Source organism: Chelonia mydas, chromosome 5 (genome assembly GCF_015237465.2).
Source record: "Chelonia mydas isolate rCheMyd1 chromosome 5, rCheMyd1.pri.v2, whole genome shotgun sequence".
NCBI lineage: Eukaryota > Metazoa > Chordata > Testudines > Cheloniidae > Chelonia > Chelonia mydas.
In genome coordinates, this window is record NC_051245.2 from 87387058 (window position 1) to 87404094 (window position 17037).

Below are 17037 nucleotides of genomic sequence, written 5' to 3' on the forward strand. Positions count from 1 at the left end.
CCATTGCTGCTGCGGACACCACCACCTTAGAGGGGTCCTTTCACACGAGGGTGCATGTGCCCCCCCCCCGGCTTGTCCACCCCACAGGCTGCCCCTTTTGTTGGGTGCTTTCAGAGGAGGGAATTGTTGGTGACACTCGGGCGTGATGCCAGGTAACTCGAGGGGGTGGCAGACCTTGAGAGTCAATGAAGCCCCCTCGGTCTGGACCACTAGGTAACTCGGAAGGGTGGAAGACCATGAGAGTCGAGGAAGCCCCCCGCTCTGGGCCCAGGCAAGCTTGAACACTTCCCTCCCCTGAAGCTAATGAGAAAACAATTGTGATTGGTTGCTGTGTTACACATTGCATATGCTGTTGTTTTGTTTTGTACTTGTGTTATGCAAATAAAAAAACACCTTTTTTTGCTTAAAAAAAAAAAATTACTCTCCTATAGCCGTCTGGCCCGACCCTGTCACATTGGATAAACATGTAATATTTGTATTGATTTATGTAATGTATGTAATTTTTCTCTCTTTCACAATATTTAATAAAAACCTCGTAAAGAATCAGGAATTAAAAAAATTACTCTCCTATAGCCATCTGGCCTGACCCTGTCACAATAGGTAAACATGCAATGATTTCTAAAACTTATCTAAATGCATAAAATTTCAAAGTTTCAAACTATTTTTCATATCTCACTTTTGGGAAGAAGAAAAAAAAGAGAAAAGCTCCATCTCTAAAGTTTCACGAGGAAGTGCTGTTAGAATTAACATAGCACTGACCCAGCAGAAATGCTTAACCTAAGAGCCCCTTAAGAAATCACCATTTTATCCTCAATATGCAGAGTCTGATTACTGTATTTAAGCAGTGACATATTCACAATCCGTATGGAAACAGAAGTAACTGGAACCAAAACAGCTTGAGTAACCTACAAAGCAATCTAACAGGCAAGAAACTTTTTATTCAGTTCTTAACTGAATGAAAACAGAAAGGATTTCAGGATTTTACAAAGCAGACGGTTATAGAAGAGGAGATAATGTGCAGAGCTTAAATATTCTGTTAACTAGGCTGAACACATGTAGAAACTAATTGTCATATTCCATTAACCTAATTTTTTCTACATAAGCAACACACCCTTGGCCCATCCTTTGCCCCTGGACTTACTTGCCTACGATTTCTTTCTACTCTGATTAGACATGTTCTGCTGTGGTCCCTCTGCTAAGACAATTCACTTTCATGGTTCACAGAATAAATGGAATGTTCACTCAAATGTTTATTTTTTAGTAATATCCTAATCACCAACCTGAGATCGGCCCTTGAAAACAGAGAGGAAAACTCATTATTTATCTGGACGTCAGCTGTGTGGGATTCCTGTTTAACTTCTGTCCAACACCCAACAGCAATAGTAAAGGTGGATGCTGGCATTGGCATGGTCACATAATAGTACCAACTTAAGAGACCTATGAGTAAAAAAAGCAAATTACCTTCTAGGTTAGAGAACAATTTCCCAGAATTTGAATTTCAATGCACTTGAGATTTTGAGCCAAACCTCTCCTCCCACCTCCTCACTGTTTTTTTTTTTTTTTTTTTTGGTTCAAGAAGGAATGAACTTGTTTTTATTCAGGCACATTGTTTACTACATGATAGTTATATCTTACTTACCTTGGAGATTGAAAGGGACATTAGCAAATAATATAGACCTAAAAACTTACATTCACACTGCTATCCTCAGATTCTAGGCACCTACCAAAAATTAAATCCAGCATTGTAACAGTATGACTGTAAATCTCATGAAAACATTCTACACCAATGGTCCAACACACTGAATCTGACCATCATGAGTGGAGTCAAACAGGATCCTTAGGTCCTCTAAGAAAGGACATTTTTTAACGTAAAAAAAAATCGATTGCAGTCCTTTAACAATGGCCTTGCATAATGCTGTTTTTGTCTTAACAGTATAGTTTGTTTACTTCAGATTGCAAACTCCTTAGGGGAAGGACCATGTTTTCAGTATGTTCTGCACAGCACAGAGCACACTGTTAAAGTCTAATAAAAAACAGTAACACTTATGATCCCTGCCTGGCAATCTGAAATGGTCCAATGCATCAGCACGTCAATGAGAAGTCAAGAATCAGATTCAGTTTTGGCGTGAGTGCTGAATTTGGCCCTATGGGACCATCTGGGAGCTGAGGAGACGGAAAAAGGAAGTGCGTCTACCAGAGGAAGATCAGCTTAGTATAGAGGGACAATTAAGCAGGGTCCATTTAGAGAAGTGGGAGAAAGTTGTTTTGGGGAGCCATGAAGTTTTTATGGATCTAACCTACATACAGGGTCTTTTTTTTTTCTTTTGCCTAGCTATTTTTCTGTTATTGTTAAAGGCACCTTAGGCACACATGCAAGGACTCACCTACATTTATAAATACAGTTACCACAGCTGCATACACAAATTGGGTGATTTCATATGCAGCAGTCTAATTAGATACCTGCATGTGTATCTGATCTGTGAGTAGAGCAGTCATGGTAATTTTGAATGCTAACATAGGCATGCAACTGCAGGCCAACCTCAAGCCGTTTTTTTTTTTTAAGTAGTCTCTGGGTTACAATTATGGAGCCCTACCATTTTTTTAAGAAAAATCTAAGGAAAAATAATCTGCCATTGCCTGGTCTTAGTAGCCAGGCCAGGTACTAGCAAATACAAGAGGCAATTCTCCCCCTCAAGGCATAGAGAGACTCCAGACAGTAGAAGCAGAAGCACTAGCAGCCAAATCGGGGGTGGGTGGCGGGAAGGAATGGACAACGAGGAGTGGGGCCAGCCAGGGCCACCCCTCTCCACAGCACCCTCCTGGACCCCGAACTGTGCATGGGAAACCTACACACACACACACTCTGGGAGCACTAGGAGTGGTGCCCTCTCCCTTGTGGCCTGGGGAGGCGGGAGAGGGGAATTGCAGAGACTCCATTTGTAAGAACATAAGCGGCCAAAGCAGGGATCAGTGAATTTTCAGAGAACTTTCTACCTTTGTCTGGACTTTCTCTGGCCTGTGCTGACTGACTGTTTGTTCTAGCCCTCCCCCTCCCCCACAGTCTCTTCACCTCAGCTTCACTCCACACCTACCCCTCTTAGCCTCTTCTCCCTGACCTTTCCTTTTCTTTCCATCCCCTTATCCCCTTCTAAGTAAACCCACCTAAATAAATAAATAACATGGAACTAATGTGACATTTGCCACCATCACATTTTCACTCTGTTTGTGGATCCTGCCCCTTCCTTCACCCTGTCTTGTTTATTTAGACTGTAAGCACTTCAGGACAGGGACCGTCTACTACTCTGTGTCTGCACAGTGCCTAGCACAATGGGGTCCCATTCTCACTTGGCCCAGAGACACTGCCTTAATAAATATGAATAATAATATCCCAACCCCACATCTGTACAGGGGTGGTGGGGGATGAAATGGTGTTCTATAGTGTATCTCTGGGCCCTGCATGGTGCTGCAAGGCCACCACTGGGCTTCGTGTCACAAGTCAGATGAGCACTTCCCTGCGTGACCGCTGGGAATTTTGCCCCCACCTGCTTGTGCAGTAGAACTCCACCAGTCCCACTGCAAATGGAGCCTCCACAGAGGAAAAGACAGGATTTGACCCTAAATATATGCACACTCAACATGCCAGATTAGGGATCCCCACCACAGAAAAATACATGAGCTGCTCTTGTTGGCTCTGAATCACAAGTTAAACATATATAACATTCCCAGAGCTTTGCTGACCTCACAGATAACATTGATATGTGAACAGAGACTGCCATGTTCACTACAACATAATTAGAAACAAAGAGGAAATAAATTATTACTGCCAAAGGAAAAATGTTTTGAAATCCCAGCCTGTGGAAGCTGAAAACCAGCCATGGCAGGCACAAGCCCATGTATGGGAAGAGGCCATCCAGGGAAGTACCATTTATTTTATTATTTCAAAAGAGCTCCAGTAATGTAAACTGTGGCCAAGCCTGCCCACAATGAATCCAATGGGCATGGACTTCAACGGGAACAAGAGCAGACGTGGAGGCAGCGTAACACAATACTTCACTGTGAGTAGCATCTGTCACATAAACAATATTCCAAAATGCTCCATACAGTTCACATAAAGAGTGCAACTTCCAGGTCAAACAATAGAAAAGGAAGAAAGACAGGAATGGGAGAAAGTGATGTATTTTCAGCTGAGTTTTGAAACAAGACTGAGAGTCAATGAGGCAGGGAGACAGAAAACTGTTCCAGACGGCAGCGGGTGAAGGCTCCTTCTCATATAAAGAATAAGGCTCTCACAACAGTGAGGAGATTTCCTAACAGGAAAGAGAGAAGGCCAGTGATGGACAAAACAGAGTGAGGGAGAGGAGCATAGTAAGAAACAAATTCAGTGAGGCAGACTCGAGTAAGCAAGACTGTGAAGTGTTTTTAAAAGAAGGTGGCAATTTAAACAGAATGCTGAAATGAAAGGGAAGACAGCTTAGCAATCTAATGTGGTGGTGATATGTTTATGTTGCTTCTTAGGTGAGAGGAGATGGGCAGCAGTATTCTGCATATGCTGGAGTGTCGAGAGCTTTGACTTTTGTAGTTTTATTCTACCATCCTCCACATCAAGAGGGGGGCAAAGCATTCCGCCCTGAGTGGATCACACAATCTGAGGGCCAACAAACTTCACAAAGCTAGAAGATCAGCAGCAAGTCCTGAAAGAGGGCAGGGGGCCTTCAAAACAAGCACCAAATTGGGACTGAAGGGCAAAAATAAACTTGTTTCTCTCTTCACATGAGCTTTCAAACACCTACAGATTCATATTTACAAAATTCAACACCTTCTTCTCCCTTATCCCACATGCCCTTTCTTTGTGCAGGTTCTGTAGAGACCATGCCTACACTGGACATCCCCATCACTCCACCCTGAGGCTCCTATTACGCTTATAGGTGCTGCTGAACCCCAGTCCACTGCTCACAAGGCTGTCAGGGGTCTCGTGTACTTGCAGCCCAGAATGGACTGAATTGACAAGAAGTCTCAGAGCATACTGTGAGGCGAATGAGGTTTCACCATTGTGGTTCCTGACGTTTCCTGATGACTGAACTGGCCTTTATGCAGGTAGTGCTTCCTGCCAATAACCAACATGAACAGCTGTTACTGGTAGGAGAGATAATTTGTTTCTCATGTTTTCTTCTTCCCCCCTTCACTCTTACTTTCTCATTTTCTTCCTTTTTTTTAATGTCTGTCACCTGTTCTAATTTTTTTTCTTTTTGTCCCTCCTAATTCCTCTGTCTCCCCTCTTTTCCCTGTGCTTGCTTTCTTCTTCTCCCTTATCTTTCCTCTCCTCCCTTATCTTCAGTGTTTCCCCTTCTACTGATTCCTTTTGTGGCTCTCCTCTCTCTCTCACTCCAATGCTTTCATGTGACTCTCTTGGAAACAGCACCACCTATAGGGAAAGGGAAAGCAATGCATATGAACTCAGCACAGGGCTTCCTCCTTGTAGTGCAAGTAACACGCCACGTCACTGAAACATTTCTGTGCTATGTGAGGGCTCACTGGCAAGACAAGGAAAATAGCTGGCGTTTCCTGCAGAAAATGGAGGAAGAGCACCTGCCCCATAATTTCTGATTCCTAATCACCCCCACAGATTATCCCATCCCACAGGTGAGAGGTTTTTTCGCAGGAATGGGTGGGTGAGATTCTGTGGCCTGCGTTGTGCAGGGGGTCGGACTTGATGATCATAATGGTCCATTCTGACTTTAATATCTATGAATCCATGAATCCCTAAAATCAGCTGTGCTTTAAAATTACTTATTTCCTATACGTACAAACAGATTGTAAAACCATGATACTTTTAAACAATTTTCCAGTAGGTTATTTTTGAAGATCCATTTCCCAACTGGACATTTGCTTCACAACTGTAAGGCAAGTATTTACCGTATCATGCCTGATAGCTGCATAATTGCGAAAACAAAAAGCCTATTAAATAAAACTGGATATTTTCTAACTCACGTGTTATCTATTTAGGACTCAGTTAAAAAAGGCTGGAAAAGTGCAATCTATTTATAAGTGTGGGAAAAGAAAATTTTAAAAAGCAATTTATTTTTGTATTTCAAATAATAACTATGAGATAATGACTTTGTTTCTTCATACATATTAACTGTCTTTGAAATGGTTATAAAAACAGTTTTGAGTACCAATTTGTGCATTATAACTAAAATAAATATGAGTGTCAGTGTCTGACCTTACCGTCTGACCTAATAAAAAGGAATATTTTCTTATATTTATATAGCACCTTTCACCACAAATAATTCTTTAGTGTTTTAAGTACAAACTGAGGTACATATTACACACACACACATACACAGGGTTACTTCATCCACCACTGAAATTCAGCCACTTCCGATAGGAAACACTATTATGTTTAGTAATGCATAAAACCATTACACAACACTTTCAGAAAGAAAGTAAAAAATAGCGTAGCAAAACAAAATGTAATTACCCAAATTATTATTTGTCTGGGAAATTGGGATTAAGAGCCTTGCCCATCAGAAAAGTTCCAAGACATCTTTAGTGACTTCTAGTGATCAGCACCTTGATTTCACATCTCATTTGGAAGACAGAGTAGCAGAGTGCCCCCTAGCACCTGAGTGCTGCAGTATTAATTCAATATTCAGATACTCTGATAGGTTTCAGAGTAGCAGCCGTGTTAGTCTGTATTCGCAAAAAGAAAAGGAGTACTAGTGGCATCTTAGAGACTAACCAATTTATTTGAGCATAAGCTTTCGTGAGCTACTCCGATGAAGTGAGCTGTAGCTCACAAAAGCTTATGCTCAAATAAATTGGTTAGTCTCTAAGATGCCACTAGTACTCCTTTTCTTTTTGCAGATACTCTGATGAATCAGCAACAGCACTTGCTGCAGCACTTGTATCAGATGCACGTTGGAGATCTCTGACTCAACTACTGAACTGACCTAACCTGCTTAGCTTGTGAAATCTGACTTGAATGCAGAACAAGCTGCTGTGGTTGCAAGCTATGAAAGGGAAAGTAGGTGTTTCTCCATGGTCACATTTGTTCTCAGTAGTAACACTAATCTTGAATTAAATTATTTCTACATGGATTTAAGTGAATGAAAGGGGAGTGTGGAAATCTTACTACTTTAAAGGGAAAAAAATACCGAGCAATGTATAGAACCCTGGATCATAGCAGCCCTAATGTGCCCAAGATACAGATGCTCAAAAATAAATCAAAATGGATCTAAAGGTGTTTTTTGATTAAAGAAGTTTGTGTACTGCATGCATGTGGGATGGAAGAAACCAATGTTAGCAGCTAAGTGTTGAATAACAAACCACCCACCATCCAAGGCTAAATGACTTGGACACTTACTATCTCAAACACCCCTGAAAAAAACCTAGAGATCATAAGGCTTACAGAACACTTTGAATGTATCTGGAATTTATCAACTCTGTGAAAAACTTTTCCCATTCCAAACATTTCATAAAGTATGTACTACCATTTTCAAAAATACTTTCACACCTTATTAAAATGCCTCAATATGTATGTATGCCTAAATGTGCAACATTTTGGGAGATTTATGATTATTGTTGTTTGAGAAACTGATCTGTCCCATCTGTATTTCTAAATGATAATAGTATGGGCCATATTTTTCAAAAAGGAGGCCTGCAAAAAATGTGTGCTAACTGGGTGCACGCTTTTGCATATCCATTTACCAGAACTGCTATTCAGGAAACTATCCATTTGCGTACACAATCAGCTGGCCTCTGTATGTAACCATGAAAATTGCACGTATACAAATGTAGGTATGCACCTGAGAGCACAGGTCTTCCTTTAAAAAATGTTGCTTTATTATGTCTGGTTGCTTTTCTTGTTGTCTGTTATTCATTTAAACTTAACCATTTTTTAAAAAAAGAAAGTATATCCAGCTAAATTGAATGGCTATTAAAGATTTTAGATTGTCTATATGCAAATCAAAATGCTTCTTCAGTCCTATAAGTGGTATTTACGAGGGCTGTCGATTAATTATTTTTTAGTCAATCGCAGGAGTTAACTGCAATTAATCACAGTTTTAATTGCACTGTTAAACAATAGAATGCCAGTTGAAATGTATTAAATATTTTTGGATGTTTTTCTACATTTTCAAATATATTTGATTTCAATTATAACACAGAATACAAAGTGTACACTGCTCACTTTATATTATTTCTGTTATAAATATTTGCACTGTAAAAATGATAAACAAAATAGTATTTTTAAATTCACTTCATACACTTGTACTGTAGTGCAATCTCTTTATTGTGAAAGTGTAACTTACAAATGTAGATTTTTTTGTTACATAACTGCACTCAAAAACAAAACACAAAACTTTAGAGCTTAGAAGTCCACACAGTCCTAGTTCTTGTTCAGCCAATCGCTAAGACAAACAAGTTTTTTTATATTTAAAGAGATACTGCTGCCTGCTTCTTATTTACAACATCACCTGAAAGTGAGAAAGGCATTTGCATGGGACTTTTGCAGCCAGCGTTGCAAGGTATTTACGTGCCAGATGTGCTAAACATTTGTATGCCCCTTCATGCTTCGACCACCATTCCAGACGACATGCTTCCATGCTGATGATGCTCCTTAAAAAAATAATGCGGTAATTAAATTTGTGACTGAACTCCTTGGGGGAGAATTGTATGTCTCCAGTTCTGTTTTACCTGTATTCTTCCATATATTTCATGTTATAGCAGGCTCGGATGATGATTTAGCACATGTTCGTTTTAAGAACACTTTCACAGTAGATTTGACAAAATGCAAAGAAGGTACCAATGTGAGACTTCTAAAAATAGCAATAGCACTTGACCCAAGGTTTAAGAATCTGAAGTGCCATCCAAAATCTGAGAGGGATGAGGTGTGGAGCATGCTTTCAGAAGTCTTAAAAGAGCAACATTCAGATGCAGAAACTACAGAACCCGAACCACCAAAAAAGAAAATCAACCTTCTGTTGGTGGCATCTGACTCAGATGATGAAAATGAACATACATCAGTCTGCTCTGCTTTGGATTGTTATCAAGCAGAACCCATCATCAGCATGGTCACTTGTCCTCTGGAATGGTGGCTGAAGAATGAGGTGACATATGAATCTTTAGCGCATCTGGCACATAAATATCTTGCAATGCCAGCTACAACAGTGCCATGCGAACTTCTGGTCTCACTTTCAGGTGACATTGTAAACAAGAAGCGGGCAGCATTATCTCCTGAAATTTGTAACCAAACTTGTTTGTCTGAGCAATTGGCTGAAGTAGAACTGAGTGGACTTGTAGGCGCTAAAGTTTTACATTTTTATTTTTAATGCAGTTATTTTTTGTACATAATTCTACATTTGTAAGTTCAACTTTCATGATAAAGAGATTGCACTACAGTACTTGTATTAGGTGAACTGAAAAATATGATTTCTTCTGGTTTTTACAGTGCAAATATTTGTAATCAAAAATAAATATAAAGCGAGCACTGTACACTTTGTATTCAGTGTTGTAATTGAAATCAATATATTTAGAAATCTAGAAAACACCCAAAATATTTAAATAAATAATATTCTATTATTGTTTAACAGCATGATTAATTCCAATTAATTTTTTAATCACGCAAATACTGACCTTAGGAGTATGCAAAGACAGCTCAGAACTAACCCTGGGAAATTACCTCTGTGCAGTCATGCTTGGCACCACCTTACATTTGCTTTTCCCTTTACACTGTGCATGGACGCTGTGATGAAGAAGTGCAGCAAAAAACAAAGGGAAGACAGCACTGAGATATACCTTGCATAACTCTAAGCAGGTAGGCAGTAGTGAGCACTGGGAGCCATGCACTGGTCCCAAAAGAAGTGGAAATAAAGAAGATCTTTTATGGACAGTTGGCACCAAACTGAGATCATCAACTCATTTCACATTGTTCATCAAGCAGCTGTGATATGGGTAACAACCCTCAGTCACTACCAGCCTTGCTAAACTGAACTGGCAACCTCAAACCAAAAATCTATATCCTGTTATCAGTGCCTTCAGCAGTCTGTGGGCTGATCTGCCAAATATTTAGCTATAGATTGATTGAAACTAAGCCAGTTAGTGAGCTGTGTGAAGTTTACACCTGAAAAAAACAGATGCCAGTATATTCCAGTGGATAAGGTACCAGATGGGAAGTTAGAACACCGAAGTACTCCCATCAGCTGTATGACTTTCGGCAGGTCACTTGGCCTCCCTGTACCTTAATTTCCCTCTCTATAAAATGGAGATAATAACGTGCACCCATCTTTGTAAACTACTTTCTGGCACTTTGCTACATCATTTTGTACAATACATAATTAAGAATATATATACTACACCTTCTTGAAGTTGTGCTGGTTCTGCTGAATTTTCACCACTCATTAAGACGACAAAGCAAGAAGCTGTTCGGACTGTGGTTTGCCATGTTGACATGGCAACTGGTGGCTCCTGACATGGAAAAAGGGCCCTGTTGTTTATTGGAGATCCCATTGTATAAACACATGGCCTATACGGAGGGAAAAAAGATAAAAACAAGAGTGACATCATTGTTACTCTAAAACATGAAATAGTGAAGGCTGAGTAGAACTTCCCATTATAAAAAGAAATTCAAACCTACTAACTGGTTTTCAACATCTCACTTTGTCTGGGTTTTAACCTAACATGATATGAACCAACCAAGATATCAAACCTTGAAGTTTTGCTTTTATCCATCCTAACAGATTAATTTATACGTAAGAGGCAGCAGAGAAAAAAAATAGCATAGATATTCCCATCCTTTTTGCTCCCTTGCTCATGCCATGACCTTTGGACCTCAGGCAACAATTCCCCAGCCACTGGGAATTGTGAACCCAAGTGACCAATGTGAGTATTTCAAAATGACCACTAATACACCGTTGCCAACTCTCGCTATTTTATCATGAGTCTCACAATCCCTGGTGTTTTTCTTTAAGCACCAACTACTAGAAACAAGTGACTATGTGACAATCTCGGTTTTCAACTACAAAAAAAAAAGTAAATTTACAAACCTCATAATTGCAGAGAAAAGCTTGAAAACGTGATTGAAGTGTGCCCTAAAGTAGAGGTGGGCAAATTATGGCCCCCGGGCCACATCTGGCCAGCAGAACCGTTCAGCCAGTCACTTAGACGGGGCGAGGGCACAGCGCCCCCGGCCGCAGCGGGAAGGGGAAGCCCCAGCCCTGGGATGTTGAGCTGCCAGGGCCCAGCCACTACCTGGGGAGGAGAGGGCGAGTCCTGCCGGGGAGCCGGGGCTGCGCTGCTTCATCTGCGCACTGGCTGCTGCGCTGCCTTGTGCCACCCCTTATATTGGGGCTTCTCTGTGCAGCCGGGTGGGGAAGGGGATAAAGCCCCTGCAGGCACTGGGAGAAGGTGACATCACTCCCTCCGCTTCCAGCGCCGCCTGTGAGCTGCAGCCCCACCTGAGCTTGGGGTGGCAAATGTTTTGCTTGGGGCGGCAAAAAACCTAGAGCTGGCCCTGTCAGGCAGGTCACTTACTCTCTAGAAGATACTCTTTGCACCCCAAAAATCTCAGAAGTAGAAGACTAGTTAATAGCCCTATAGCATCTGTGGGGAAAGAGAAGGAGTAGAGGATGGTTCCAGGTACATGGAAACCACACAAAAACCACAGGATTGTAGGAGGAGAGCCCAGGTACTCCAGGGAAGAATTCCTATGAGAAAGGTAATGCTGATATTCAGATTTTTATCCAGAGCCTTGGCCCTGCTAAGACTGTTTTGCTCTGCTCCAATGATCTAAACCAGCCTCAAACCTGGCCTAAGAGGCCCTTGGAGGATTTCCCAGCATGAGGAACTCCTTGAGTGGTATAGCATGACTGTAGTGGCTTCCCTGCCAACCCACACTCTCAAACTCTGGCAAAGAGAAGATCGGGGGTGCCTACCTGCTGGCAAACCCCAGCTGCCAAAACAGCCACTTAGGCCCACAGGTAGTCAGCAAAACATATGTGTTCCTACATGCTGGTGAACCCCAGCTGCTGAAAAACCCCTTGGGCCCACAGGCAGTAGGCATAACATACAGCAGCTGAAAGCCACTATCCTTTACACTGGGGTACCAGACTGCCACCAGCAGCTTAAAGCCTGGGATCTTACCCCCACTTTTGTGCCACACCCACACATACACATAAACTGTACTGAGAACACAAAGCCCAGACCCCAGGATCTGGCCCTATACTCATATTCCAAATGTCACACAGATATTAGGACATCTGAATTCCAGTATCATCTGAATATCAGCCTATTCTCTACTGGTTAATATACGGAGCTCTATAATTTGGTACATATACATTATTATTAATAATTAACTGATTAGGTTGGTACTCAGAGATCCCAACCAAAATTGGGGCCCTATTGTGCTAGGCATGGTAAAAACACATAGTAAGAATCAGTCTCTGCCCCAAAGAGCTTATAATCTAAATACACAAAACAAACGAAGGATGGGAGAAAAAAAATAGAGGTACAGAGAAGTAAAGTGGCTTGCACAAGATCAAACAGCAGGTCAGTGGTGGAACTGGGAATAGAACCTAATCTCCAGGCTCCCAGTCCTGTGCTACTAATATGGAAAATAAATACAAAATAGCATATTGTGCATGTGCAGTTTCTAATTTTCAAATACCTTTACCTTCATTTTTAAAGTATTTGATATATTAAATTGGCACATAAATATAGCAACAATTATATACAATTAGATCCCACATACAAAGGAAAGTCGAAAAGTTAGAGAACGGTTATAATATTTGGTAAATCCAGGGTTTCCATTTTTTCCATAGCTGTTTTTATGCTATTTTTGTTCAGATATTCTCAGAGCCCTCCCTTGGTTAAGGCGAATCGGGGCGACCGCCTCAGGCCCCGTGCTTTGGGGGCCCCGCCTTTCGATAAAATTGGGACTGTCCTGATATTTAGTCCTTTGTCCAGCGTCCTGACCGATGTATGATTGGGACGCGATTTGTCCCAATATTCAGGTGAGGAGGTGGGTGGGGAGGTTAGGTGGGAGGCAGGCAGGTAAGCGGGGTGAGGAGGCAAGCGGCGGGCAGGCAGGTGAGGAGGTGAGGGTGAGGAGGCGGGAAGGGGGTGCAGAGGCAGGCGGGCGGGTGGATGGTGAGGAGGAGAGCAGTGGTCGGGTGGCACATCAGACAGATGGCGAGGAGGTGAGCAGCAGGCAGCTGGGTGAGGAGGCAAGCAGCAGGTGGGCAGATGGCGAGGAGGAGAGCGGTGGATGGTCGGGGGGGTGTAAGAGGGCAAGTGGCGACCAGGCATGCCAGCAAAGAGAGGCTGATTTGTCCTGGACCCCATGCCCCGCTACGGACAGCCCTGAGTAACTTATCATTCCTAAACCAAATTTCTTCAAATATGTCAAAGTCTGCCATGAAAATAGCAACAGATCATACAGAGCCCTATTAAAGTTTGCGCGGGAACGTCAGAACAACAGTTACATCAGCTTCTTGTTAGATATACATATATTCATGGCACAATCGCCTGGAGATTAGCTGATTGACAGGTTAGCAGTAGCTGAGGTGTCAACTAACACTGAACTGTCTCATTCTGTCAGAGAGGGAAGAGTTTAGAAGATTTGCAAAAAGGAAAACTCTGCCATGATTTACACAAAAATATTTTTTCTTGTTTCAATTAAATTTTTAACCTGTTTTGTCCATATTTTTAGAAAAACAAAATCAAGTATTATTGGGTTCCTTCTATTCCTCTGAATCACGTTTTACTTTCTTTGCTATTTATTTTTCTATACTTAATATACATTAGAGACGTGTTAAAATGTCAGCAGTGTGATGGTGCTACACAATTACAGAGTATACTGTAGTTGGCAGTATTCCCCACTTTAGGTCAGGGCTGCTCAATTCCAGCAGATGAGCGGACCAGAAATACAGAATTTCGACCTGAAATGATGGTTCTGCACTTCCCTTACCACATCAGGGAACTGCTAGCTACACAGGATATGTCACATAGTGTCTATGTTAAATAACCATCAGTTCCAGACTGCTGTTATCAGACACCGATTTTTTTTAATTACCATTACCACAGCTAGTGAGAGACATGGCAATTCTCCTCCTTTCTGTCCTCCTCCCTAGCTCACCATCCTTTCTGTATCTCTCTTCTTCCTCTCTTAATATAGTCTCTTCTCCCTCTTAAAGTTCACATAGCCATCGCATTTTCAAGTCACCCCCACACTTGGCCATTCTTTTTCTTCATAATTCTTTACCTCGGTAGCCTCAGACATTTATATGATCTATCTGACCCCACTCCTAACAGAGGTAGGGGGAGTTAGAGAACAGAAGAGAGATAAGCAGTTAGGCAGTCCAGTTCTCTGTGGCTCCTACCGTGGTGTTACCACAGAGATTGAGTTACTATGGAAAGACAGGTCCCAGCAAAATGTAAAGGGCCTAAGGTTTGAAAAGGAGATAATAAAATAAATATGTATTGGGTGACCCACAATGGCCAACTTTATGACTGCTAGAACTTCAAACTCTTATGTATTTGGAGAGCTTGGAATATAGGACATGAGCTGCAACCCACTCAGATTCTGCTTCCAGAAGTGAGTGAGCAGTGGCGATTGTGGTGGGAATCAGTCTGAGAGTTGCTTAGACTCTGGGGTTCTATTCACTAATCTTGCTTGTGTGCAAGGCTACCCTGTTAATTGCATTCCCTTTTTTGCGGTAATGAGTGGGAAATTATCCTAGTTAGAGACGTTTAAAAAGTGAAAACCTATTTTCATGAAAAAATTTCTGATGTTGTTTTAGTTTCAAAGTATTTGAAACTGACCCATTTTTCATTTTTAAAAATATTTTTCAGTATTTTTATATCCCCAATATTTGCATAGAAATCATTATCAAAAATATTACCAAAATACTGTGAATTCCTAAAACCCTCAGCACAGCATCAGAGCAAGTAAAATTATATTAGAGAACTTTCTAATCTAATTTGTTCCTTCTTCCTCTCCCCAATTCCATCTTATCTCTTCCTCTTCCCCTCCCCTTCTTTCTTTGGGAACAAAAGCTCAGTGGCTGAATGCTTCTCCCTTTTCAGAAATCCACAATAGGCAGATACAGAAAATGAACACTTGGCTAGATTAGACAGATTTGAAGACAGCAATCTACCCAATAAGCAACTGCCAGACCTGCTAAGCCTCATATTGGATTTTGAGGGCTATCATCAAAAGCCCGGGACACATTAGATACAAACCAGATTTTGGACCCAGTAGGGAGGAATATTTTACAGAACCAATCCAAACTTTCAAAATGTTTTGGTTCACGGTTTGGGTTGGCTCTCATTTTATTTGAATCAGTATATCCCTTCTTAGATTTTTTTAAGTCTACTCAAAGTGTTGTTCCAAGCCTGGCCTATAACCATGACAATGTTTAATTGAATGATGGAAAAGAGCTATTTCTCATTTGGTGCACAACCCACAGACCATCCTGCAGCCATATGGTAGCCTCTAAATTTCTTCAGAATTTGAGTTTTCTTTTTTAATAATGATTAAATTTCTATCCTCTTTTCTGGCTGTGAAGCTATCCTTCAGAATGCAAACCAATGAAATAGTGTCTGCTTGATTCTATAGATAGACTGCCCCAAAACACAGCTTATAGTTCTGAGTGTGCACTGCCTCCGTATAAAGACCTCTCAACAGTCCTGGGTTGTGTGGGACCAACTGGCTTTGACCTACAAAATACCCTGACCCAGTTGAAGCCACTCCTGTCCTGCAGGCCTGACTGGGCTCAGCTCCCCAGCACAGGCCTTGAAACTTGGCCCCTGGCACATACAGTTGCAGGTCCACTCACTCAAATCTGGCTTGGCAACCCACCTGTCCCCCACATCAGGGGCACTGGGCCAAACCTGAGTGGCATTACAACCAGTGAATCAGGGGCAAAGCCCAGTCAGTCCCATGGGACAGGAGCTGCAACGCTGCCTCTGTGGGGTAAGTACAGGGCAAGCTCACTTTGAAACCATAACTCTGGTGTCTTCCACCCCCACAGGGACAGAACCTCCCCCAGCTTTATTAACTTTAAATGTTAGGAGGTATGCATATATTTCAACAATGTTTTAACTCGGAACCGTGATGATAATGTCACGTGTCTAATCAGTCAGAAACTACTTCTTGACTATTTAAGAATAATAATAATAATATATGCTGAAATATGTTACTTACAAGTATCTAAAATATTAAAATTAGGAGTGGAGCAGAGACCTTTGGCTGCAAATGCCAGGAGAGCAGAAGATAGTCATGGGCCTTTGTCTGCAGCTCCCACAAGACCAGAGGTCTTGGGTGCAGTCATGAAGAGAAACAGAATGTCTTTTCTGTTTTCAGATTTCCCAAGTGTTTCAGTTATCCCTATGCTGAAAAATCCAGACAGGCCTTAAAATTAATTTGATGAAAGGTTCAGACACTTTCAAAGGAACGGAAATATGTTTGCAAACACATCACAAACTGAACCCAAAAGACGAAATGAACAAGATTTATCTAGAATTGACGGACTCACAATGTTCCAATGCATATTTCTTGAGAGAAGCTTACTGAATTTCTTTATATACCAGTATGCTTGACAAACAATAGATATCCAGAGTTACATAAGAGGACTGCTATTTGGAAACATTCTCTTTGGAAATACCAGCCAGCAGTTCTTTTCCGTTATGAATCTGAGCAACTGCAACAACCATCCTAGCAACCTACCTGCATCACATAATGTTTTTGTCTTTAAAGCCTTCGGTTGCAAAGAAGCAGTGCTACTCTTTCCTTTTAACATTCCTTCCAATGTAACTCTCAAACACATTTTGCCTCTCTACATGTTTTGTAGAGTACTATGTACATTTACTGTGCTCTGTAAACATAAACTGTATGCATTTACCTCTGCTTAAAGTTACACGTAAATCCATTTGTGAATTAGATGCAGCCCTCAGGCTCCTGGCAAGCCACTCAGTTCTGAAAAGGTTCTGCAGCACTTTTCTACTAATTCTTTGGCTCTTATTACAGTAGATGCACTGTGG

General features: G+C 41.4%; 1 protein-coding gene across 29 annotated transcripts in view; it reads right to left on the reverse strand.

The window, feature by feature from the left end:
* AOPEP (aminopeptidase O (putative)) overlaps positions 1–17037 on the reverse strand; it is a 393415-nt gene that overhangs the window by 292739 nt on the left and 83639 nt on the right. For all 29 annotated transcript variants that reach the window (XM_043547078.1, XM_037901726.2, XM_043547087.1 and 26 more), the window contains 2 exons: positions 10356–10522; positions 1281–1437 (listed from right to left, as the gene is read on the reverse strand). In XM_043547078.1, coding sequence (XP_043403013.1) covers positions 1281–1437; positions 10356–10522 — 324 coding nt within the window. The remainder of the gene's footprint in view (positions 1–1280; positions 1438–10355; positions 10523–17037) is intronic.